At 43.9% G+C, this 27,210-nt stretch overlaps 1 protein-coding gene across 4 annotated transcripts in view; it reads left to right on the forward strand.

Moving 5' to 3' along the window:
• The window catches only part of Arsb (arylsulfatase B), a 169,890-nt gene that overhangs the window by 57,733 nt on the left and 84,947 nt on the right, over positions 1 to 27,210 (forward strand). For all 4 annotated transcript variants that reach the window (XM_031360546.1, XM_031360547.1, XM_031360548.1 and 1 more), the window contains exon 5: positions 24,978 to 25,221. In XM_031360546.1, the coding sequence (XP_031216406.1) occupies positions 24,978 to 25,221 (244 nt within the window). The remainder of the gene's footprint in view (positions 1 to 24,977; positions 25,222 to 27,210) is intronic.

The following is a 27,210-nucleotide window of genomic DNA, read 5'->3' on the forward strand; positions in this document are numbered from 1 at the left end:
AGTTTTGCTGGGTATAGTAGCCTGGGCTGGCATTTGTGTTCTCTTAGGGTCTGTGTGACATCTGCCCAAGATCTTCTAGCTTTCATAGTCTCTGGTGAGAAGTCTGGGGTATTCTTATAGGCCTGCTTTTATATGTTACTTGACCTTTTTCCCTTGCTGCTTTTAAAATTCTTTCTTTGTTTTCTTGCATTTGGTGTTTTATTATGTGACAGGAGGAATTTCTTTTCTGGTCCAGTCTATTTGGAGTTCTGTAGGCTTCTTGTATGTTCATGGGCATCTCTTTCTTTAGGTTAGGGAAGTTTTCTTCTATAATTTTGTTGAAGATATTTACTAGCCCATGACCTTGGGAGTCTTCATTATCTTTTATACCTCTTATCCTTAGGTTTGGTCTTCTCATTGCATCCTGAATTTCCTGGATGTTTTGGGTTAGGAGCTTTTTGGTTTTTTGCATTTTCTTTGATGGTTGTGTCAATGTTTTCTATGGTGTCTTCTACCCCTGAGATTCTCTCTTCTATCTCTTGTATTCTGTTGGTGATGCTTGCATCTATGACTCCTGATTTCTTTCCTAGGTTTTCTATTTGCAGGGTTGTCTCTCTTTCTGATTTCTTTATTGTTTCTACTTCAATTTTTAGATTCTGGATGTTTTTGCTCATTTCCTTCACCTGTTTGATTGTGTTCTCCTGGAGTTCTTTAAGGGATTTTTGTGTTTCCTCTTGAAGAGCTTCTAGCTGTTTACCTGTGTTCTCCTGTATTTCTTTGAGAGTGCTATTTATGTTTTTCTTAAAGTCCTGTATCATCATCATAAGAAGTGATTTTATATCTGAATCTTGCTTTTCCATTGTGATGGTGGGTCCAGGACTTGCAATGGTGGGAGTATTGGGTTCTGATGATGCTAAGTAACCTTGGATTGTGTTGCTTATATTCTTACGCTTGCCCCGCATCATCTGGTTATCTCTAGTGCTATCTGCCCTTGCTAAATTTGACTGGAGCTTGTCTTTCCTGTGATCCTGGTTGTGTCAGAACTCCTCAGAGTCAAGCTATCTCTGGGATCCTGTGACTCTGGGATCCTGTGACCCTGGGCTTGTTAGAGCACCTGGGAGTGGAGCTTCCTCTGGGTGTTTTGGGATTGACTGCAGAGTTTGCGCCCAAGGTCTGCTCAGGGCACTGGCCGGCCCAGACAGACGGGAAGCAGCCCCAGTCACTGGGCTGGTGGAATTCCTTTGTGCCTGGGTCCTGTGGTCCCAGTTACTCCCAGTAGTGGGACAGATGTTGTGTCCTCCTCACCTCTGATCCTGGGTGTGTTAGAGCGCCTGGGAGTGGAGCTTCCTTTGGGTGTTGTGGGACTGGCTGCGGAGCTTGTGCCCAAGGTCTGCTCAGGGCACTAGCCCAGACAGATCGGAAGAGACCTGAGCCACTGGGCTGGTGGAGTTTCTATGTACCTGGTCCCACTGGTCCCAGTTACTCCTGGTGTTGGGACAAATGTTGTATCCTCCTCACCTCTGATCCTGGGCGTGTTAGAGCGCCTGGGAATGGAGCTTCCTCTGGGTCTTGTGGGACCGGAAGGATCTAATTAATTTTTAAAAGTGAGTACAAGCCTGACACGTTGAAGCCATCTGAAGCATAGTATATCAATCAGCTCTACACTCCCAGGTGGGTGCACTGCGGTCCTCACTACCTGCCAAATGTTTTGGATTCAGAATGAAACCACACACACACACACACACACACACACACACACACACACACAGAGAGAGAGAGAGAGAGAGAGAGAGAGAGAGAGAGAGAGAGCCTTATTTTTAATATGCCCTAAAGCTGATCAACAGCTGGGCCACTCCCAAACTTCTGTGTTGCTAACACCTCCCTTCCGATATTCCTGAATTAGTACTTACTAAAATTTATATTTCATCTCTGCTACCCCAGACCAATTAGGGGGTGACTCCTGGGCCTATTCTTTCCTGATTCTCACATGGCTGTTCTCTGTCTAATGCAGCTCCCATGCTTGCACCTATTCATTTCCTGGCATGGCGGTTCTCTCCTCCCTTGTGTTCCTTGCCTTGGACCCTCAATGTCCTGCCTCTGTCTCTCTGCACAGCTATTGGCCACAGGCAGCTTTATTTACCAATTAGAACCAGCTCAGGGTAGGGGCCCATCAGCATCTCACATGCAGACAAGTAAATTCTCATGTAATTTGGGAACCCAATTATCATAATATAAGAAATAAACTGTATCCACAGCATGTTCCCTGAGGGACTCACTGCTATTAGACCTTCCCTGTGCCTTACTCTTTCATTCTGAAGGCAGGGCCATTTCATTCTTTAGGAGAAGATGTGTGGGGGAGAGGGGACAGGCACAACAGTCTGGGCTGTCTGTGAACTTGATACCTTCCTATCCTAGCCTCTTGAGATTGCAGGTGTACATTCCCACACAGTTAGGGCATAGCTTCTTCTATAGTTTTATATTCCATAAGAGTTAAAAGGCAGCCGTTTTCTCTTGGTATGCTGTTTCTAACTAGTCTTCGTTGACTCAGTTCCCATCTGTTTCAGCCACACTTGACCATCCACTCAGAGAAGCAGTAAGAAAGGTACAGAAAGCGTAAGAGGTAAACGCAGAACATTGGCTTTGATCTCTCTGGAGTGATGATTCTCCAAGTAAGGTCCCAGGAGCAGTGACAGCAGCACCTCCTGGAACTTGTGGGAAACTATAAGCCTCAGTTTCTTCCCTGGACCAGAGGCCCTTGAAGCAGCACCCTATACTTCCAGAGTCTTCTACATAATTCTACATGCTACTGTTTGAACAGTTTTTTAGAAAAATTTGGGTTTTCAGATAGTTGGGTTTTATTTTTCTTTTTAATGTGATGATATTATTTTTGAAATAATCATTGAACTGATGTGGTTAGGAGGGATTTTGCCCCTCTTTATCTCTCTGTGTCTGTCTCTATAGTCTTCCCCCAACCCCGTCTGTCTTTGTCTCTCTCTTTCCTGTAGTCCAGGCTGGCCTCAAACTCATTATGTAGTCTAGGATGCCTTTAAACATATGCTCTTCCTGCCTCCATTTCCCAAGAACTCAGATTACAGGCTTGTGCCATCAAGCTTAGCTCAACACTACTCATTTTTAAAATATATATTTTAATTATGCGTATATGTGTATCCTATTTAGGATTCTTACTGCTGTGATAAAGTACAATGACTAAAAGCAAATTGGCTTATCCTTCTACATCACTGTTCATCATCGAAGGAAGTCCAGGCAGGAACTCAAATAGGCCAGGAACTTGGGGTAGGAGCTTATCCAGAGGCCATGGAGGGGTGCCGCTTACTGGCTTGCTTCTCATTGCTTGCTCAGCCTGCTTTCTTATAGACCCCAGGACCACCAGCACAGGGACGGTACCACCCACAATGCACGGCCTCCTCCTTCCCCCATCAATCACTGAGAAAGCCTTACAGTTGGATCTTATGGAGGCATTTTCAAAATTGAGGTTCCCTCCTTTCAGATGATTCTAGTGTACATGAGCTGGCATAAAGCTGGCCACAGTGCATGTTTTTGTGTTTGGGTTTATGTACATGAGTACAGTGTCTGCAGTGCAGAAAGAAGATGTCCACTCCCCTAGAGTTAGGATTATGGGTGATCGTGAGCTGCCCAGTGGGAACTGAGTGTGGGTGCTGCGGAAGAGCATCGCATGCTCTTAAGTGTTGAGTCATCTCTCCAGCCCTGGATATTATTTTTTTTTTAAAGAAATATTTTCCAGCCTTCCTATCCTTTTGCTTGCTAGAAGTTTTCACAGTGTTTTCTGTGTTTCAAAAATGTATTTTGACACTGAACATTTAGGCTTAGCTTGTATTATCATGGAGGTATGAGCACCTGCTATTTCAGGGATGTACTGTGACGTATAAGCAAGAGTTAACATGGAGGGATGGTCACTGATAAAACCCTTGTTTCTTTCCTTCTTCTGAGCTGGCTTATTTTCTGTTAAGCCTCCCAGATGCTGTGTTGCTTACCTTAGGATAGTAAATATATATTATCTTTTAAAAATACCCTTTAAACAACTGGGATTTTCCCCATAATAGACCCAAAAGTTACTCTTGTCAGAGGGAACTCTTCCTTAAATGTAGCACTTTCTGGAAGGAGAATATATGAGCTTATGTCAGGAATCAGATGATGGAGAGGGGAAAATGTCACCTGGCACTAGGTGCAGAGATTGACCCAGAAGCCTGAGCCCAGTGGGAAGAGTTGACAGAGAGCCAATAGCTGGTGCGGCTGACCCATGCCTCCGCAGGGACCTCTGCGTCTCACCCATGCCTCCGCAGGGACCTTTCTTCTACCTTTAGACTTCAGAACACCTCTAATTGGTTGGGTCTGTGTCAAGAGCTTGGTCCGAGGTGGTTTCTTTTCTTTTCTCTTTGTTTCTTTTCTCTTGATTTAATATAAAGCACTCACGAGTTCTTTCAAGAACAACACACAGCTTTGTTTAGCTCCCTCAAGCCCTTTCACCTCTGTCAAGTTGCACTAGGAAATTTAAGGTCTAGCCAGAGGCCCCCAAAGAGTTAAAAAGAAGAAAAAAAAAACCTCAACCATCCTGCAGAGTAGAAGAAATTGATGTCAAAAACAGATGTGCTGCTGTGGGCCTTGCTGAATTCATAAGTCAGGATAAAGTCAGTATGTATGCATGCATCTAAAAAAAAAAAAAATCTTGGCTAGCATTAGAGAGAAATGGAAGGTCTCCTCTGCAATTCCTTGCTGGCCAGGAGCCGTGGTGAGGGGCTCCTGGGAGACAGGTGGCCCTGACACTCCTAACCATTAAGTCAGAATGCCCTCTAATCCCTTGTTTTCCTTGTTGGTGTTCAGGCAGGCAGGCCAAGCTGCCTGCACAGAGCCTGCCCGTTTTCATTGGCTTTGGGGATTGTTATTGGAGTGGCTGACAGCTGTCTGCCAGGCTGTCTGAAACTGCCTTCCGGTGCTCTCTGCACTGCTCCACTTCACAGCGCTATTGTTCCTGTTCAGCCTTTTCTTAAAATCTTTCCCAGCTGTATCCTGATATGGTAAACCACTTAAATTAGCTCCAGATTGTTCTGTTTATTTTATGTTAGATAAGTGATAGACTATAGTCCCAGCAGCAGGCCAAATGGAGGGTGGAAATGGGGGCGGGGTGTTGGAGGGGGTCAGGAGACGCTAGATCTTTTACTGCACAGGGAGAGTTCCAGACAAAACTCTGAAATGGCGCACGTGTGACAAAGCCGCCGGTCCTGCCATTCATACGTGACCCAGAATGGCTGGGTAAGCATGAACTTTGGATCTGAACAGCAGAAAAGAGAAATCGGGACTCTAGCACAAAGCCATATTAGACAGAAGGAAAAATATCTATCATGGGGAGAACACATCGGATCTGTCAGGTTGGTTTCTATGCCAGCTACCACACTTGACATTCCTGTCAGCGGAGATCCCTCCACTTGCAAGGAAAGGCTCTGTGGGTTCAAACCTGTCCCCTGTCCTTTAATCTCCCTATATTTTCAGCATTTGAAAACATTTGCTTCCCATGCCTGAATTTAAAGCTAGAAACCCACAGCAATTGAATCACCATCATAACTGTGTTCCACACAGCTGCAAGTAAAAATTCACAATGGACTTGGCCTCCTCTGTTCCTCCTGACCATCTGTGCAACTGCTTAACCGTGGCCTCTCCCCTGTGGGACCAACTTCTAGCAGGGCCTCTCCACAAAGACCTTCTAAATGCTTAACAAAAAAAAGTGGTTTTTAACACTAGATCCTCTCCTAGGATGAAGATTTCATGATCTGTAGGATAAACCCAGATATAATATAAGAAATGAATGTCCAAATGCTTGAACTCAGCTGAAGCAATGCCAGCAGCCTGCTGAGTTCCAATGGCCACTGAGTGCTTGTCTCTGGTAACTCAAGACTCCCCAGTGGAGATAACCATGACTCACTTCAGAGCTGGCCCACTCCTCCCCACCCTGAGCCAAAGTCCTTGAAACCCTTTCTACCATGTGCAAAGATGGGGAGGAAAGCAAGGTCAGGAGTAATAAAAAAAAAAATGCCCCTAGGAACTGCTTCTCAGTTTCCTTTTAGGAAAATAATCTCACTGTATAATTTTTTAAAATGACAAAACCAACTGGAGAAAAATAATTACCCTGTCAAGGTCTCTTGGCCCCCATGGAATATGCCTTTGGTCTCTATGAAGGTCCAGCATGGAGCTGCCCGGCCTGCATGTTACCCCAGCTCCCAGTGCTCCTCCTCTTTCTGTGTAGCCTTGTTGGCTTTTGACTGTGTACAGCCATGCATTTGCCCCTGAGCCAGGCTTCTCCTAGTTGTGTTCCTAGAAAGAAGACTGAAGTGTCTTCTCTTCCCACTACACTAACAGCCGTACGGCCTAGGAAGCCTTTAATCGGGGCCTTTCAAACCATTGTTTTTTCTTTAATTCTAACCTTACACTGTGTACCTCATTACACTTTTGTTTTCGTCCTTTCCCAGACTTTAAAACAGAGGCAGACAGTACAGGTACCCTTGGCCTGTTCTCATTCAAACCATGGCACAGCCATCTCAGCTAGCTAAGATGGAGTAAGACAGTCAAGGCTTCCTTACTGTAGCAGCTGAAAATGGAAAACAGAAAGCAGACTGTCTGAGACTTCATAAGGCAAATGGTAAATGAGGAGTGGACTCTGGGTTTTATTAATTCCTGTGATGTACCCCATCTGTGTGATTGTTTTCTCTCCTCTGTCTCTCAGGTCTGGCACATGAAATATGAAGCAGGCATTGATAGTATTCTTTTGTAGATATCCCTACTTCTAATAGTGAGTGAAGAAATCAATAATGATCTGGAAAGCATAAGGAACTCTCATTTCTCTTGTCTTCTCTGTCCTGTGTTCTGTGTTCTGTTCTCTGTGTTCTGTGTTCTGTCCTCTGTGTTCTGTGCTCTGTGTTCTCTGTTCTGTGTTCTGCATTCTGTGTTCTGCACTCTATTTTCTGTGTTCCATCCTCTGTGTTCTGTGCTCTGTGTTCTCTGTTCTGTGTTCTGCGCTCTATGTTCTGTGTTCCATCCTCTGTGTTCTGTGCTCTGTGTTCTATGTTCTGTGCTCTGTGTTCTGTGTTCTATGTTCTGTGCTCTGTGCTCTGTGCTCTGTGTTCTGTGTTCTCTGCTCTGTGCTCTGTGTTCTGTGTTCTCTGCTCTGTGTTCTGTCCTCTGTGTTCTATGTTCTGTGCTCTGTGTTCTGTGTTCTCTGCTCTGTGCTCTGTGTTCTGTGTTCTCTGCTCTGTGTTCTGTGTTCTCTGTTCTGTGCTCTGTGTTCTATGTTCTGTGTTCTCTGCTCTGTGTTCTGTCCTTTGTGTTCTATGTTCTGTGCTCTGTGTTCTGTGTTCTCTGCTCTGTGCTCTGTGTTCTGTGTTCTCTGCTCTGTGTTCTGTGTTCTGTGCTCTGTGCTCTGTGTTCTGTGTTCTCTGCTCTGTGTTCTGTCCTCTGTGTTCTATGTTCTGTGCTCTGTGTTCTGTGTTCTCTGCTCTGTGCTCTGTGTTCTGTGTTCTCTGCTCTGTGTTCTGTGTTCTATGTTCTGTGCTCTGTGTTCTATGTTCTGTGCTGTGTGCTCTGTGTTCTGTTCTCTGTTCTGTGCTCTGTGTTCTGTCCTCTGTCCTCTGTGTTCTGTGCTTGGTGCTCTGTGTTCTGTCCTCAGTGTCTGTGTTCCATCCTCTGTGTTCTATGTTCTGTGCTCTGTGCCATCTGCTCTGCTCTCTGCTCTGTCCTGAAAACCTGAGGAATAGGCTTGTGCCCTGACTGAGTTCCTGCACAAACAACAAACTCACCCTTTGAGAGGGTTCTAGGAAAACATGGTACTCAAAATGTTTAGAATATAATTCATAATTACTTATGTCACAAAGAACTTGTTCTCAGAGCAAAGAAACTCCACATAGATGGCCATCTTTGAGATGGTTTAAATACTGGAATTCAAAGATAAACATTTTTAATTTTAATTTCACACATGCATGCTTTGTATACTAATCACACTCACCTCCTACCTCCCTACCCACTCCTGTCTGCATCTACCTTCATCCCTTCCCACAATCTCTCTCACACCTTCTGTCTGTTTTGTTTTATGACCTACCAAGATTAACCACAGCCATGTGTGTGAACATGAACTTAAAGCTGCCTAGTGGAGCCTGGCAGGTTCAGTGGAGAGTAGACAACTAAAGACAGTGGCTGCCCCTTCTCACAGAATCCATTAATAGCCAGCAGTTCAGAGGGAAAGGGTGGAGCCCTGTGAGCCCCTCCCCCTTCCTTGACTGAGTATTGGTAGGGCTGATCTTGTGTGGCCTCAGCAGAGTAAATACAGTTGGTATGAGTTAATGGTTACAGTAGTTGTACCTAGTCTAGGGCATGGCATAATATCCCTCCTCCATCTTCTTCTGGCTCTTACATACTTCCTGCCTCCTTTCCACAGTGTTCCTAGAGCCTTAGAGGCAGTGGTACAAGTGGCTTGTTTAGGGTTGCGTCCATATCCAGCACTTATCCTCTGCATCTTGGGCAGCCCTGAGTCTCTTCAGTCACTCTTCAGTTGGGTGTAGGGAGAGGCCTCTCCAAGTCAGGCTGAAACTATTTCTGTGAGGCAAACAGTTTATGGAAGCCCTTCTCCATGAAATGTCAGCAACACAGTTGAATGAAATGCGTTAAGTTCTCAGTAGAGAAATGGAGCTACAACCTAACAAACAAGCAAATTAAATCAACAAATGGAATCTAAGTGAAAACTGCATTATTGAAATCTAGAATATATTTTCATGACCCAAAGGAAGACGGCAGTGGCAAACAGTGGAGGTCAGGGATTGCGCAGCTTCAAATGTGGAGTGAGAAGGATCACAGGGCATTAGCTTTCCAGGAGTAAACACATACAAAACATGTTATAAAGTAGAAATGTCTGAAAATACTGTGATTTTAGTAAAAGGTCCATGAGTAGATTAAAGAAAGTCGGAGAAACATCTACTCAGCAAACTGTAAGAAAACAAAGCCTGTCATAAACCGCTGAAAATGTCTTAAAGATAGCAATCATAATTTTTTTAAAAAATGTAAGCCCCGAGGCTGAGGGTGTAGCTCATTTGGAGCTTCACAAGCATCATGAAAGCCTGGATTTGATCCCCAGCGCCACTCAAACAGCTATGGTGGTGCATGCCCACAGTGCCAGCCCTTAGGTGGAGGAGGAGGATCAGGAGTTCAAGGTCATCCTCCACTACATGCTTTGGGGTCAAGCTAAGATTTATGAAACCTTGTTTCAAAAATTTTAAAGTTTACACTTTGCGCTTGTAGCATTTTCATTCAGTACTTAGAGTTGAGCCCAGGGCCTCAGATATACCAGGGAAATATACCAGGTAAATGCTCTACCACTGAGCTGCACGCTAAGTCTGACTTCATTGATAACAGATAACTGTAACTGACTAGGGGCTTCCCACAGTGTATAAGGAACGCTGACCATACACACCTGTGTGGAGGGATTGCTAACACATTATATAGAGGGAAAAAAAGCCAGGCTAAGATTATACTTTGTGCTTTTATTTGTTTGTTTGTTTATTGTTTTTCAAGACAGAGTTTCTCTGTGTAACAGCCCCAGTTGTCTTGGAACTCTCTTTGTAGACCAGGCCATCCTCAAACTCGTAGAGATCCACCTGCCTCAGCCTCCTGAGCACTGGGATCAAAGGTGTGTGCTACCACACCTGTGATTTTATTTTTAATGAAACATTCTCACAGAAGCAAAACTCTAGAGATGGAGAGATATCCATGGCACGAGGGACTGGGGTTGGACATATAACTTGAGTACAGAGACGTCGCACAGGAGTCCTGGGATGCCCCATTTCTTGAGTATGATGGTTGTCAAAAGTCATGGAAATGCATATATAACAATTGGATTTTTATCATCTGTAATTTTTTTGTTTTTGTTTTTTGTGAAAGGGTTTCTCTGTATAGCCCTGACTGTCCTGAAGCTCACTCTGTAGACCAGGCTGGCCTCGAACCCAGAAATCTGCCTGCCTCTGCCTTACAAGTGCTTGGATTAAAGGCATGTGCCACCACTGCCTGGCTTATCATCTATAATTTTAAAAACAAACAAACAAAAAGACCAACCACCAGCACACCATTTCATGTCTGAGAAGGTTAATGTATTTTCACAGCTGTGTGAAATACAGGAAAGATTTGTGTAATCCCTTATCTATTTTGAAGTCATTTTCCACTTGATTCATATTTAAACTTTCAGGAAGCCAAAAATGGAATAAACAATGAGGCAGTCTCTCTGGCTACATACAGAAAGCTTTCTAAAACTGAATCCTGTGTTTCTCATGCCTGATGCATATTTTATAGGATCAGCTTGCCCCCAAAAGACTCCACTGAGAAATGGAGTTATCAAAGTAAGATTGTCAAAGTTAAGAGAGACTCACTGGCTCCAGGACATAGCTGCTGGTCTGTGTACATGCATATGCACGTGTGCTTTATTTACAAGATGCTAAGTCAACGTGACAGACTAGTGAAAGCATGAATAACTGGCTGTGTCTCATTTTGATAGTTAGGTTGGTGATTGAAATACCTGTTCAGAGGAGTCCACCGGGTGCCTCAAGATCCATCCTTGATGTGTTTGTTCTGAACCAGGAAGGCCAAGTGGTGAGCTTGTGTGGTTTTCACGAAGCAGGCTGTGTGCATTCCTGTGACACTAGGAAGAGCTTCGCTACTTGTGAAATGTCTTCTCTAAGCGGTCCGTCATCCAGACAAAGGCTAGCACATTCAGGCTGCATGCTCTATCACAATGGTGCCCAGCAGCTGACCAGAACTGCACTCTTTGCGTTTGAAGTCCCGTCACCTACCCTGCTTCCTCTTAACCGTTATGGGTCTCACTAGTTCTTATAGCAAGCGTAGTGTCCCAAAAACTTAGCTTTAAGAGACCTTTGACCTATCCCGATGCACAAATTCGTTTATGTTTTTCTGTAAGAGTTTCATGGGGTTTGTTTTACTTTTAAGTCTTTAATCTGTCTTTCCTTTTTATTCCGTTTATGGGATGGTTAGTTTGTCCATTTGACACAAGCTAAGGTCATTCGGAAAGAAGGAACCTCAACTGAGATAATGCCCCCATTAGATTGGCCTATACAAAAATCTGTAGGGCATTTTCTTGATTAATGAATGATGTAGGAAGGCCCCGCCCACTGGGAACAGTGCCAGCCTTGGGTACAGGGGTCCTGTGCTGTATAAGAAGCAGGCTGAGTAAGATATAGGGGAGCAAGCCAGCAAGCAGTGCTCCTTCATGGTTCTGTTTCATTTCCTGCCTCTAGGTTTCTGCCTTCAATTCCTGCCTTGATTTCCCTCAGGGATGGAAGAATAAGCCACATAACCTTTTCTCCTAAGTTGATTTTCATTAGTGTTGTTAAAGATTTGTTTCTAAGCCAAGCGGTGGTGGTGCACGCCTTTAATCCCAGTACTTGGGAGGCAGAGGCAGGTGGATTTCTGAGATCGAGGCTAGCCTGGTCTACAGAGTGAGCTCCAGGACAGCCAGGGCTACACAGAGAAACCCTGTCTCAAAAAAAAAAAATGTTTCTAGTTGAAGCAAAAGTGTTTGCCTGTATGTATGTATGTATGTATGTATGTATGTATGTATGTATGTATGTCACACACACACTGTGCCAGCAGAGGCTAGAAGGAGCATTGGAGCCCCAGAAACTGTAGTCACAGACAAGTGTGAGCCAGCATGTTGGTGGTGAGAAAACCAGGTCCTCTGGGCGAGTATCTGAGTGCTCTCCTGACCATGGAGCCATGTGTCCAGCCCCTCAGTCTGTGTATCTGAGCAATTGAAACCAAACTAGGACATCACACAATTGCTTATGGAGGTATAATTCACATACCATAACATTTAAAAAGTGTGCAGTTTGTTTTTTTTTACTAGTTTGTAGTATTTTCACAAAGTTGTGCATTCACTGTCATCATCCAATTCCAGGCTATGTTTGTCAGCTCTGACATCAGTTGCTCCCATTCCTGTTCCTTCCAATCCTGCAACTACTGTCTGTGTTTTCTGTATAGATTTTCCTGCTTCAGACATGCCATATAAATAAAACCGTGTGGTATTTGGTCACTTACATCTCACTTTTGCTTAGTGTAATGTTTTACTGTGTTGTAGCATGAATCTGCACTTTATTGTATTCTGTGGTGACATGGAACCTTTCTGAAGAGCCACCTAAATGTTTTCCCAAGGAGCCATAGTGACGTATGGGGGGGGAGGGTTGCTTCCCCAGCAGGAGCATGACTGGTTGTCATTGCTCCACATTGACACCATTAAGTTTTTAGTACAGCTGTACTCTAAGGTGTAAACATGGCATCGCCTGTGGCTTTGGTTTGTGCCTACTTAGTGACCAGTGATGCTGAGCATCTTGTTATGCGCTCATTGGCCATTTATAAACCTTCTTTGGAGTGATGTCTCTTTGCACCTTTTGCTCATGTTTTAATTGAGTTCTTTGTCTGTTTGTTGTTAAATTGTAAACATAACTGTCTTTCGTTTTCTTAGTATATGTCATGAGGTCAGAATTGGTCAAGGTTTGTTTTGGTTTTGTACTGGTGTTTTTTTTTTTTTTTTTTTTTTTTGCTCAACATAGTCCAGCATTATTTGTTGCAAAAACTGTTTCCCTCTGTCAAGCTTAACACCTTTGTTAAAATTCAAACTCGGGCATGTGCAGAGTGAGCACAGATTTCTGTGTTCAGACTTAGAAATGCAATACATAACTTCTTTTCTCTCCCCATCAGTGAAGCCAGGACTGCCTGGGTTCCTGTTCTGTTCTTTGTGTGTGTGTGTGTGTGTGTGTGTGTACATGCGTGTGCACGCACGTGTGTGTACGTGTGTGTACGTGTGCGTGTGTGTGTGTCGGGGAGTGGGCGTGGGGTCATATAATGGTTTGCATGTCCCTTCCCAAACTGAAATTAATTGCCACTGTGTCTATATTTGAGAGACAGATTTAGAAGTGATGTGGCTATGGATGGATTAAGGCTGTTACTGCAGGGGTAGCTTTGTTGTAAAATCTTTCCCTTCTGTCTCTGTCTCTTCAGTCCTCCTGTTTTCTGCTGGGTTTATGCAGCACTGAGAGAGTCCTTCACTGAACCCGTGAGCCTGGATTTAGCAGCCCCCAAAAGCTGATGCCTTTATAAACCATTTGGTCAGTGATAATCTATGTTAACAACAACAAAACAATACCCATTTACAGTCAGTGCAGGTCATCTCAGTGGATGTCCTGGCCCCTTTCCTGGCTTCTCTCTAACTAATGAGCTGGGGTGGGAGGTGAGAGTACAGCTCCACAGCCCTCGCTCAGTGGAAACATTCCTGACCCCAGCAGTCCTCCCATTTCACCCATCAAGACCATCCTGGGTCCTCCCTGTCACAGAGACTCTTTGTACCACCTCCACATCATTTGTGTGCTTCTCAACAACAGATAGAACATCCATGAGTGGACCTGAGCTTCCCCCAGGCTCTGGTGTGGCCTGCTACGGACCTTGCTGTTCCCTCCTCTGCCCTCAGTTTCCTCTCAGGCATGAGATAGCCTTTACCATGAATGTCATTCTACATTGGGGTGGAATTTCCAGGGCTTAGGGGACCAAAATATCTTCTTGGGGATACAGCTGCACTCTCTTGTTTTCCTGCTGTCCCCTTTCCTCCTCTAAGTAGCTCTGAATGACTGCCCCAGTCATATGTTAGTTCATTCTGCTGCTGACTCTGTCCCCAGAGGACAAGCATTGATTGCCCTGATTGCTTCCTGGGTTGAGGTGACAAGAATGACAAGGAATGAGAAGAACCTTGCTGTCTAGAAGCATCATTGCAGTAGAGATAAAAGCCACCAAGGGCATCCTGTTTGGTTTATGGGTGGCTCCTTTTTGATATTCAAATCTAACATCACTTTACTCCAGCATGGATTTCGTATGCATATGAAGGTGATTCTGGAAGAGACATCTGTAAAGATTTACCTTATATCGATACAGATTGAAACAATGATGTGAATATGGAATATAAAATGTTTTTTCCTTAAGTCTAAACTATCCTTAACTGAGCCCTGCGCCTCTCACTATCTAATGATGGAGGATATTCATTCTAACAGTTTATTCTGTTTCATATAGTATTCTCCTTAATATATAGGAAAGGGGATCACAATGTTGGAAAAGCAGGCACAGCCACGGCTTATCTTCAACACTCAGGTCTTTCTTCATCCATTCTTCTGTGGAGTCGGTCTCCTGCTTTCTGGTGCAGATTTTAGCCTGCTCAGAGACTGGACCCCACCCTTATCAGTAGAATTGAGTGTGAGACAGTTCAGGCCCTGTGCTCGTCTCTGATAGGCTGGACTCCGTGAGCCTGTTGTGACTACTCGGAGACATTTGTTTTGCTTTAGCTGATTGTTTGGTCTTGCTTTCATCCTGGCTGTTCACATGCCTTTGCTTCCTGCCTTGTTTACCCACTCTGCTCTTGCTGGGCACAGAGTCCGGCCGGATTCTCACCTCTTCTTTTCCAGCCATCCTCAGTACAGTGGCTCATCCGCTTGCTTGGGATTTCTGGTGTCACCAAATCTCACTGTCACTCCGGGTGCGCTGGCCCGGGGGCTGCTTCTGGCCACGTGAAAGTCTAGTATTCTGGGGACTCAGGGAGTTTTCCTTTTGGCCTTGGAGTAAGGTTCATCCGTAGACCTAAAGGCAATCTTTTTCTTGCACTCAGGATCCCACATTTTTAATCAGACTGCTTCATGTTTGGGCTTGTAGAGTTATTTTTGTGTCAACCATTGAGTGTTTCCTCCTCTGTTCTTCAGACAGAGTGCTGGCTCGTTCTTGTAATGTTTGTCTGCCTGTCCTGATGCTGAACACCAACCACCAGTGGGGTCCTTTAGCATCTGGCAGAGCTTCAGAGAAGTGCTCCGGGGAAATGGAACTGCCCGGGAAATGGAACCGCCGGGCCACTCGGTTCCGTTCTCACTGACCTTTCTAAGTAGCCCTAAAGAGATTCGGTAAAATGCTGACATTAAGAGTGCTAGTTAACAGCAACTCCGCAGGTTTTGACACATGTAACTTATATTGCTTATTGGCTATTAAAAGCAAAATAACCAATGCTTGCCTAAATGGAATATTCTAGCTTTCTCTGATTTAGCAGTCTCTGAGACTCACTGGCCTCTCCATTTTCCCTACCACGTATGTAGGTAATACGTCTGTTATTTTGAACCACAAGTCTCTTTTCCTGTCTGTTAATAGCATTTTCAGTGTCTTGCTACTGTCCTGAGCTTGCCAAACCCTTCAAGTACTTCTACGGTAGTTGGCTTATTGTTTCTCGATTTGGAATTACTGAAAGATTGAGCAGCAGACTAGTGGAAAATTACCTGACCATCAAGAATGGTTTTTAGGTTTGAAAGAGTTGTTAAATGATTGGTCAGTAAACACTAATACTCTTGAGGGGCCCCCAAATGTAGCTTGCCTGGAAGTTTGTAAAAAGGATAAAATAATTTTTTTAAAAAAATAAAGAATTTAAAGTTGAATATTTTCTGTAAGATCAAACTATAGGAAAGACAGAAGGTTTTACGGGTTTTGTTTTTGTTTTTGTTTTTTTCCTAGGGCACACATTTGGTTCTTCTGCTTAGTAGAGCTGCTGTGATCCTCTGAACTGCTTATTAGAGGATCTGGAGTACAAAGATTAAAATACCATTATTATGCTTTCCAAGAGCAGGCAGCTTTCCACCTTTTGTGCTGATCTTACAACTTCATCCGAGGAGTTCCCAAATCTGTGGATACTCATGCTTCAAATTACGAAAAAGTTATCTGTGACCAGAGTGTTGTAAATTAGAACACTTTCCCGGTTCCCAGTCCCATCATGACTTTCAGAGAGCAAGTGTTTTCAGTCTTTCAACAGACTTTTGTGTCTTTTTGCCCTTAGTACATTTCAAAGAAGAGATAAAAATCTCAGCAGTCTCTCATTATTCCAAGCAATGGCATTCCTACCGTCAGAATGAGGAAGTTGCTTTATTTCCGCACTTACAGTCCTTCTTTTGAATCCCACAGCCCTGGTTTTGGCCTTTCCTCACATCTATCTTCCTTTATCTCAGCTCTCTGGTGGCCAAGTCAGTTATTTGGTGAATGGCTGCCAAATCGCCCACCTTCCCAGAATCCTTTTGGAGTCGCTCAGCAGGATCCTCCCTTGCTGGCTGCTGTCAGGATGAAAAGGGCTGAGGAGTGTGTGCTGGGAGGCCAGCATCACAGCACTCATCCTCCTAGAGTAAAGAAACCACCGCAAACCCCTGGAGACACTCAGATGAGCATCTGGATAGATAGCCAGTTTCTGACGCTCCATTTGAATCTCAGGCCGTCATTAGTAAATCACAGTTAACAGATGAACTTCACTTAAACCCATGGAAATAGAAAAAGGTCCTGAGTTTTCCCCAACAACAACAAATCCCACCATAATTCATTCTACTTTTCTGCTTCCAAAAAAATTGCTTGCAGTGTATCGTGTAATCTAGCAGGGCTCTAAGCATGGTGCCTGGGAACACCTAGGTTTACCTAGTCCTCGCTTCCGTGCCAGACACCATATTAAGGGGGGCTTTGCTATCTTCACTTTTCAGGCTCAGGGATGGAATATCCTGCCCGGATTCACAGCCCTTGTCTCGAAAGTGTTTCAGTGAACTTATCAAAGTGGGAATAGGCCACTATAGTCATAAAACGGCTAGATGGATCTTGTTCACACCTAGATGTCATTCAGCTCTTGATTTCTTATGAATATAATTCAGAGGGCTGAGGGCAGGGTTCCATGACAGGGAATTTGCCTCACATGTAGGAGACAATCAGTTCCACCCCACACATATGAAAAAGAGAAGGGAAAAGATAGCTAATTAGTCTTTAGCTAAAAAGATCTTGACCTTAATGTCAAGAGCCCGTATAATTGAAAACGGCCCTTGTACCGCCTGCTCCCTGTGTCTGGGCTGCCTGCTCTGTAGTGGTCATGTGACTGCTCTTCTGGTTTCAGTTTTTTTGCTTTTTTGTTTTTGCTTTGTTTTGTTTTGTTTTAATATTTATTTTGAGGCTGTCAGAACCAGGGAGCTTGGGTTACAGGCAGTGCCTTATGTGGATACAGAAAACCAAACCTGGGTCCCCTGTGCTGTTAATCACCGAGCCGTCTCTCCAACTGTCTGATTTCAACTCTTTTAACAGGTCAGGTTATTACTTACAAAGGAAGGAGGGAATCTTGTCTTGCTTTCTTGCTTATACCGTAAGAAGAGTTTGTATGCCTCATACACAGGCTGCCATGTTCTAGAGCTAGGGGGACCCTGGCACATGGCAGAACTCAAAACGGGTTTGCTAAGATATGACCTGGAGAGCCTCTTCCAGGCCAGTGTTTTCCAAAGTGTTCCTCTGCAGCCCCCTTAACCCTCAGCATGACTGAGCAGGCACAGGGCGGGGGGCACAAGCAATTCTTGTATTTGTTGGTTTGATGCTTCTTACACCTCACTTGATAGTCGTCTGTCTATTAGAGTAGCATCCTTTTTCTGTAAGGTCAAGGTCAGGCAACGGCCAAGCAGGGCCTTAGAGAGCCGTGTGGTGTCCAGCGTTAATTCTCAGCATCTTCACTCGCTGTTTGGAGTTGGTGGCCTTTTCTTCATTTATTTGTTCTTTTTCTGTGAACTGGTCCTCTGTGAGGTCTTGCAAACACAAACAACGAGCTTCATCCTTAGCCGTGAGGAAAGAGTTCTAGGGAGGAAACTGCCACAAAGAGCCAATAAAGGTAGGCAGCACAGAAGTGATGGAGAAAAGGGTGTGGTCTAGGAGAGGTTTCGGGGACTAAGTAACAGGTTCACAAAAGATCTGACATTTAACCTTAGGCCTTAAAGTTTGAGCCCAGCAGAAATGAAGGAGGATGTGTTTATGTGGGGAAACTAGTTTATGTGAGTTAGCCTCAAAGGCCATGGTGTACTCTAACAGTGGGAGAACTTAGTTATGTGTGATTGAAGTGTAAGCACGCATAGGTTTGGTTGAGGTCATGTGTGTAAAGGATTCTGTCATCGGGGTTGAAGTCTCAGCTTTCCTGTTGATAGGCAATCAACTGGGTCTTTAAGCTTTCGTGAGGCCTGAGGAGTTTGGATCTTTGCACAAACACCCCTGGTGGCAACTGATGAAACTTGCTTTCCCCAGGAGCCCAGGAGAGGGGTAAGCCTTACTCCAGGCAGTAGGTGATGAACTGGAGAGCTAATTTGAATGTATCAGTGGCAGAGTTGAGTCCATGTCCAACCCAGGCAGAGGTGCTTGAATGTGGTGAAATGAATCTCCATTTGAGCATCTGGCTTGATGACTACTTTCTCAGACTCTTAAGCACAAGAGTATTGAATTTTCCTAGACCTGTAGATAGCACTAAGACAAAGAGTACTTCTCCATTTTGCATTTAGTAATATAAAAAATGAATCAAAAAGAGTCAGCTCTCACCAGCTGGTACAGCTCTGGGACAAAGAGCCTCCCTGCCCCGCCCCATTTTGTGGAATGGTGTTTCTCCGCATTTGCCTACCACACTCACAAAGGTGCCCCTTGAAGAGAAGCCTGGACTCTGGCGAGAGGGTGAGAAAGGACTCTCTGCTTTTGGGATTAGCGGGAGGAGGAGGTCTTGGGGGAGCCTGGGTGGGTCACGCAGCAAAGACACTAGACTGGGGGAGGGAGAGTCCTAAGAGTCAGTGTTGTCAACAGGCTCCATTTTAATTTTATCATTATTGTTTTGTTTTGTTTTTTTGCTTTGTTGTTGTTGTTGTTGTTTTTCGAGACAGGGTTTCTCTGTGTAGCCTAGGCTATCCTGGAACTCACTCTGTAGACCAGGCTGGCCTCGAACCCAGAAATCTGCCTGCCTCTGCCTCTGCCTCCCAAGTGCTAGGATTAAAGGCACCACTGCCCAGCCCATTTTAATTTTTATCAGCTGGACACAGGTGAGGTGTCAGTTTCATAGACTTGATGTTTTTGCTCAGATCTTTGGCTAACTGATGCTTTTCCATGATTTCTGATAGTTATTTTTATTTGATAATGAATAATAAAGTGAGATTTACAGTCTACATCTGACAGCATTTGTTTTATTTTGACAGTTCTTTTCTAGACAGCAAAAGTTTTATAATTAGGTTTTGTGTCTGCCAAAATGTTGCTGAAAGGGGAAAAAAAAAGAACATTTCTCTGGAAAAAAAAGTTTCATAGTTTCCAGCCTGTAAAGCTGGAACCATCTTATTTTGATTTGGAAGCTTTTGCATAAGTCAGTCAGGAAATGAAACCAAATTTTCTCTTGAAAATGAATTCTTAACAAGAGAAAATTAACCCTGGCCATGTAGAGATTTAAGAGGGAGAATTAGTAGACATATGCTTGAAATATGGTATTTCTATAGTCCTTGTAAAAATCTTCATCTGTATCAATATAGGAAACTCCCTTTTCTAACTGTGTTTTATGAGAGCCCATGCATTCTTGCAGTGTAGAGGTGCCACCCCCAGGGGGCGCTGCTGACACACACCCCTACCCCCGCCCCCGCACATCTGGAAGAATCAGGTGGAAATCACAGGTGCGTTAATTGACAATACTTTCTGCTTAGAGCAGTCTTGAAAAACTGACAGAGGAAGCCATGTTGCTAACTGGAGCTAGGAAAGTTTATCATTGCTAATGGCAGAAACAGGAGGGCTAGCTAATCTCGAAAACAGCCCTACTCACTGCCTTGGCCCCTTGCCGACTGGTGCGTGGAGCCGCGTTCAGTTCCGTTCAGTTCCTGCAGTAGCAGCAGCGGCCGGCCGGATTCGATTTACAGTGTTTTCCTCTCTGACTCACTCCTTCAGACTAGGATCAGATTCCAGACACAGCCGCCCTTGTCCCCACCACCTCTGATCTCCACCGCTTCCACCATCCAGTATTTTCCATTGAGCACAAGTATGTGGAACCGACAGACACATTAACTAGTATTTCAAAGAACTGTGTCTGCTTTAAAAAAAGAGACAACGACCTCGTCTATGGCACTGTGGCATTTCTGTTTACAGCGTGTAGACAGCGGAGGAAAACAGGATCTGTGCCGCCCCAGACATTCATGGTAGCAGGTTATAAGTATTCCCTTCTTGTGTATTTTTAAAAATCATTTATTTTTTGAGCTTATAGTATAATTACATCGTTTCCCCCTTCTCTTTCCTTCCAAACCCTTCCATGTGCCCCTCCTTGATCTCTTTCAAATTCACGGCCTCTTTTTTTTCATTATATGTATTATGTATATATTCCTAAATATATAAATACACCCTCAGCCGGTATAGTGTTACTTGTCTGTATGTTTTCGGGGACGATCACTTGGCATTTGATAACCACCTAGTGTTCTCTTTACTCAAGAAGACTATTTTTCTCACTCTCAGTATTCCTAAGCTTCCAGTGTATCTTTGAGCACATGTGGGACCCCTTCTTTGAAGTGTTGATATATTGGCTATAGAGTCTGACGCTCTGTTGAGTATTGAAGGTGATTTGGAATGTGTATTTTATACACTTGCATGAGTGATTGAACCTTGAGTTTGGGGTGGTGAGAAAATGCAATACGGGATGCATAGAGGTGGGTGAGGGGTTCAGAGCCCGCACAGCCCTTACAGAGCATAGCAGCTCACTACTGCTTGTAACTCCAGCTCCAGGATATCCGATGCTGCCTTCCGACGTCTGCAGGCGCCTGCACACATGTGCACGTACACTCACAGAAGGACACACGCATACACAATTGTTTTAAATATTAAAAGAAATCAATGGAGTTTGAAGAAAAGGTTGTATACACCTCTGATGTCAAATTATGAGATCGGTTGTCACCAGGCACATGCTGAAGAGGTGTTAGCTCCATGTAACCTAACCCAAGACCCTTCTATACTCTTCTCTGAGGAGCAAAGAAAGAAACATGTGTCAGAGACTCCCTGAGAAGCCTCTGTGACACTGGAGCCTGAACATCTCTCCTAAGAGCAATAAAAGATGCCTCTGGAAGTGACTCTCCTCTCTCTGGCTCCTGGGAGGAGTGTGCTCACTCTTTGCTTTGGCCGACGTTGCTTATAGCTTGCTCGGGGAGATGGAGCTGTTTGATAAGCCCCCATTATACTAGGAATGTTGGGCCTGTACGGCAGAGACCTGGAGCTCAGACAGACCTCATTAGAAGCCTAGCTTTTCCATTCTCAACTGTTTTCAATCCTCCTCTTCCTCCTCTTCCTCCTCCTCCTCCTCCTCCTCCTCCTCCTGCTCCTCTTCTCCACGTCACAAGACCATTATAATCCAGACTTTTGGAATGGCTGTGGGTATGATAACCTTGGGCATTAGGAGCCTTGACCAAAGTAACCATAAATGGTATAATTTCATTCTCACTTTAAAGATTTATTTATTTATTTTTATGTGTATGAGTACACTGTAGCTGTACAGATGGCCATGAGCCATCATGTGGCTGCTGGGAATTAAACTCAGGACAGCCCCGTTCGCTCTGGTGTAATACACTGTAGCTGTCTTCAGATGCACCAGAAGAGGGTGTCAGATCTCCTTGCGGGTAGTTGCGAGCCACCACGCGGTTGCTGAGATCCGAACTCAGGACCTTCAGAAGAGCAATCAGTGCTCTTACTCACTGAGCCATCTCGCCAGCCCTCATTGTCACTTTAAAACAGGAGGAAGGAATTATAGCCTTCACAAGGAAGATGGAGAAACTGAGGTAGCATGTTGTCCCTGGTCACCCAGCTAGAGACCAGCTGCCCTTAGCTGTCAATTATGTCTCTGTCCCATCTTAGGCTTTGAGATCTTGTGAAATCCAAGTGGTACCTGATGTCGAGTTAGTACTTACACATTTTGACATATTGTTTCCCGTAGACACACCCTGTGCTGTATTGTAGAGTCCTCTGCATTCACCGCTTAGGGCTCTACTGTGGCAATCCACTGTGTCCACTATGGCCTGAAAATAGTAAGTGGAACATTACAAAGTAAATGACTTCCACATTTTAAACTTCACTTTCTTCTACATGTAGACTTGTAGTGCAGTGCAGTCTCCTGTCTACCGTGGAATGTTCCTTCATGCAACACATAGTGTGGTAACAGAGTGCGTGAGAGAAACTATAGCCACATAGCTTTGGATTTTGAGATTGGGTTTTTCTGTATTGTCTAGGCTGGTCTCAAATGCCTGAGCTGAGAAACATCTTCCTCCCTCCACTGGAACAGCAGCCTGCACCACTGAACGCTTTTAAAATAACTTTAAAAAAATGTTATTTATTTATTTATTTATTCATTTTTATTTATATGAGTACACTGCAGCTGTTTTCAGACACACCAGAAGAGGGCATCAGATCCCATTATAGATGGTTGTGAGCCATCATGTGGTTGCTGGGAATTCAACTCAGGACCTCTGGAAGAGCAATTGGTGCTCTTAACCGCTGAGCCATCTCTCCAGCCCCTTCAAATAACTTTTATAACAGTATATTACAATTGTTCTATTTCATTGTTATTGTTGTTGATAGCAACTGTGCCTAACTTAAAAACCATACTTTATGGGGCAGGAAAGATGGCTCAGCAGTTACGAGCACTGGCTGTTCTTCCAGAGAAACTGGGTTCAGTTTCCAGTTCCCACATGGTGGCTCATAGCTGACTGTGACTCCAGGACCAGGGATACACATCAGGCATGCACAGTTGCACAGACATACATGCAAACACCCACACACATAAAAATAAAAAATAAAAATTAAAGGAAAATAAAATGAACTCTATTATAGGTGCATGTATAGGAAGAGACAGAGTATGGTTAGCAGGGTTTCAGGTATCCAGGGAATGTCTTAGACTATCGCCCCACACCCACCCCCAGGACAGGAGTGTTCTGTGTGGAATGTTCTATGGAGCAGGTCAATCCTACCACCCTCTTGTGATTCACTTGAACAACAGTGGTTTTAAAAAATAATGCTTAAGTGTAATATGCATACCCATAAAAGTTTTGTATATATTTGCATATTTAGGTATTTATATAAAGTTACCTTAGAACCTGGGTACTTTGGAAAGAAATATGATTCTACAAATTTGGTATACAAGAAATATCACTGCTTCTTTTCTGAAGTCCAAATGCAATACTTAACCTGAGCCCTTGCCTAGCTCATGAGATACCCAAGGTCACTTTGAGCTGTCACCTGGCTCATAGGAGGAGCAAACCCTTTCTTTTCCCCGGTATGGCCTGAATGAAGCTCAATCTTGCCATTCTGCTGAGAAGGGAGGGATTGGCCCACGTTTCCCTCCCCACTGCACTGTCTGTGGGCGCTGAAAAAAACCATTGCTTTTCCCAATTAAGAAAGGGCTCAGGTCACTAGAGAATGGGTTGATAATTCAACCAGTTTCAGTACTAGGTGTTTTCTTCAAGGAAAATTCCCCCTCCCCTTACCCACCTCTGTGTGTGTGTGTGTGTTTGGTTGTTCCAAGTCAGAGGTTTTTAGCTCTGGCTGTCCTGGAACTCACTGTGTAGACCAGGCTGACCTAGAACTCCAGATTCACCTGAGTTTGTCTCCAGAGTGCTGAAGTTAAAAGCATGTCACCATGCCCAGTCACCATGCCCAGTGCTCCAAGACAAATCTTAGATCTGTTGTCCTTTTCTGAAGGAGTGTTGAGTCACCAAGTGCAGCTCCCCTGAGTTTTCTTTTCATGAACCTGTGATCCCCAGCTCTTGAATCCTGCAGTGTACATTGTTGTCCAGTGCATGTAAAATTCATCCATGGCTTTGCCCAGGCTTATCCACACTGGAACACATAGAGGATTGAAGATCTTTTATCAGTTAAGTGTCCCGTTGGAGCCTGGTTACTTCTGGTACTGGAGCACAGTGTCCAGTGGGAGAGGAGGAGAGAGCAGGGGACTGGGCAGATTTTCATCACTAGTCTTCGAGAACCATTTAACAAGAGTTACGTGGAGTTCTTCTGTCCTTGAATGTACTTTAAGAGGGAACAGCTGGAAATATACCATGTCTCACTTTTTAGCGTCTGGGCACTCTTAGGCAAAGTCCTTGAAACTCTTACAACCATTTGGAAAGATGGGGAGGCAAGACAGGGTCATGAGTAATAAAGGAGTAAACATCCAGAAAGATATTTCAGCCCTTAAGAATGTGTGCTGTTGGGGGAGAGGCATTGCTGGAGAGATAGCTCAGAAGTTAAGAGTCTTGAATGTTCTTCCTGAGAACCTGGGTTCAGTTCCCAGCACCCACATGGCAGCTCACAACTCTCTGCAACTCCAGTTCTAGGGAATCGAACACCCTCACAAAGACATACAGGCGCAATACTAATGCACATAAAATAAAAATAAATAAATTATCTTTTTTAAAAAAGAACTTGTACTACTCTTGTAGAAGACCTGGTTACCTTTTCACATAAGGTGGCTCACAAGCACCTGCAACCCCAACTCTGGCACTTCTGACCTCCACATGTACCTACATTCATATGCCCATACACACATCCAGACACATACTCACATATAGTTTAAAATGCTTTTAAAAGAGCAATAACATTGTCATTTCCCCCCTAATTAACAGAAAGAGCCTCAAAGATGATGAATTCCTATGAAAGCAGAGAACATTGCAATGGGATCATGGTTTCTTGTTAACCACAAACACTTTTAGAAAGATTGGCCCATGGGATATTTTTTAATGAAAACTGAGGAAGATTGCTAAGTTACTTTGAAGCAATAATCCTTGGCCTCAGAGATGAGTAGCAGGAACAGCTCTAGGCCATGATTGACAGTTATTGGATGGATGTCCTGGCAGGATTACTCTTGTATAAGGTAACATGACCTCTTTCATCCCTGCCCCCTCAAGACTGTGGTTCTGTAAAATCATCTGAGCTTGTTCTTGCCATGTGGCATATGTGCATGAGAACCACCTCTTTCATAACTGTAGCTTCACCCATTATATTCTTGTTGGTTATGGTATGACACAAGTGACTCCATTTTGATAACTTTCATCCACTCATGCCAAGGCTTATCTGTGTTTCAGACAACGGTGGGCAGACAAGGTCTGGAGGCAACAACTGGCCACTTCGAGGAAGGAAGGGGACCCTGTGGGAAGGGGGCATCCGAGGAACAGGCTTCGTGGCAAGCCCCTTGCTGAAACAGAAAGGCGTGAAGAGTCGGGAACTCATGCACATCACCGATTGGCTTCCCACACTGGTGCATCTGGCTGGGGGAAGCATCCATGGAACCAAACCTCTGGATGGCTTCAACGTGTGGAAAACAATCAGGTATCTATATGTCCTTCCCCATTCGTTGCCAGGACAGAAACTCCAGAATCTTAGCATGATGGATGGAGAATGATCACTTGTCTTTGTAAGATGACAGTCCAGTTAAGAGGCTTCTTAAAAAGAAATGAAATGCCTTCCAAACATTGCATGTTCCGAGTCCTACATGTGGGGTTTTGGTTCTGTGTTACAGAAAGGAGAGATGCTCCTGTAGGTCTTTAAAGCTGAGCGCCTTTTCTTGGTGTACAATAGAGTGTTGCCGGATTCCTGCAAGGAGGTCAGGGTACCTGCCCCATGAATGCTAGGAAAATAGAGGACTGGAGAGAGAAGGAAGCACTTGAGTAGGAACCTGGAGCCACTGTGCAGTCTCTAGAACTAAGCTTAGTTCCACTCATTAATGAGTATTTTATGAGTATCTCCTATGTGATGCTCTGTCCTAGGTTCTGAGAAATTAAGAATAAATAATTCAGGCAAAACACTGGCCCCCAAGAAGCTTGTGTGGTGTCAGGGGTCAGGAGGAAAAGTATTAAACCAGGAAATAGATAAAGAAGCAAGATGACTTTGGGGGCTTTGGGTGAAGATAAGTGTGAAGGCAATAAATAGTGTCCCCTGAGCATGAGGGACACCTAACGGGAGCAGGGCCTGCTCTCAGCTGTAGAGATGGTCCTGCCCCTGGTTCACTCCCACAGTATGGACATGTGACCTGCAAGGAAGGGAGATGCATGCCCTGGAGGCTGGAAGATGCTTGCTTCATTGGAGTATGGGAAGGAAACTTGAATCCAGCATCTTTATCTAAATTATGTTAATATATGAATTATAATATATATGTCAGCATATGTTTTATAACATATTTTAGCATAAGTTTTATGACATATGCCTGTGGTTTGGTACCTAGATCCAGTTTGTACATAAAATCACATATACTGGATGCACTGTTTTTACCTAAACAGCAAATGACCATTGTTGTGCCTTTCAACCTCTTTAATGTGCTGAGCTCTGTTTGGGGGTGGCCAGTTGGCAGTCCTCCTTGTGCATCATTCATAGTTTTCTTTCTTCACTGCACCATTTGGAGTTTTGGGTTTCTATGCATAGGAAGTCCACAATAGAGGACTTAGAAGTAAAGAGCCAGGATGTACATGGTCCATAAAAAGTTAGTGTGTATATGTACTTTGTGTCTGGGGGCAGATTTAAGATTTCAATATTAGCAATCTGAGAAGATGGGTAAGGAACATAGATGGCCTTGTACTCTGAATTTTTTACAACTTTTAATAAATTTGAAATTATTATTATTATTACTATTTTTTGTTTGTTTGTTTTTCAAAGCAGGGTTTCTCTGTGTAGCCCTGGCTGTCCTGGAACTCACTCAGTAGACCAGGCTGGCCTCAAACTCAGAAATCCGCCTGCCTCTGCCTCCTAAGTGCTGTGATTAGAGGTGTATGCCACCACTGCCCAGCTTGAAATTATTTTCAAATAAAGTGTTTTTCTTTTAATAGAAAAGTCTGGCAATATTTGGCCTGTATTTCCACAAGCCTAACCAGCGAATAGAATCATATAGTGGCAGTCTTCATTAGATGAAGTGTTGACCCTTCCAAGTTATCTTTCTCCAGTGCTCTTGCTGCCTCTGGCCCTCTGCACTCGCTGGTGACACCTACCATGTTCCTAGCCATGTTATCCATGTTCACAGAGTTATGGTACCAACACTGCACACATTCCCCTGCCAGGGAGTTTAGAACAAATTAACAATTACTGTTTTCAACTTCTTATTTAACATCTTTATTAGCAGGCATTTTAAAAAAGTAGGCTTAAAAAAAGTTCTAACCTTTTATTATAGATTAAAATTTAATTTCATTTTTTAAAATCTCAATTTGGCCATTTCTAAAACAATATATACAAAAGTATATTGAGAGAAACAAAAACTTGTATTTTGTCCAAAAAGAAAAATCTTTAAGTAAAAACAACAATAATGAAAAAAAACCCACAATATACACACAA

This window comes from Mastomys coucha, unplaced genomic scaffold (assembly GCF_008632895.1).
Source record: "Mastomys coucha isolate ucsf_1 unplaced genomic scaffold, UCSF_Mcou_1 pScaffold8, whole genome shotgun sequence".
NCBI classification, from domain to species: Eukaryota; Metazoa; Chordata; class Mammalia; order Rodentia; family Muridae; genus Mastomys; species Mastomys coucha.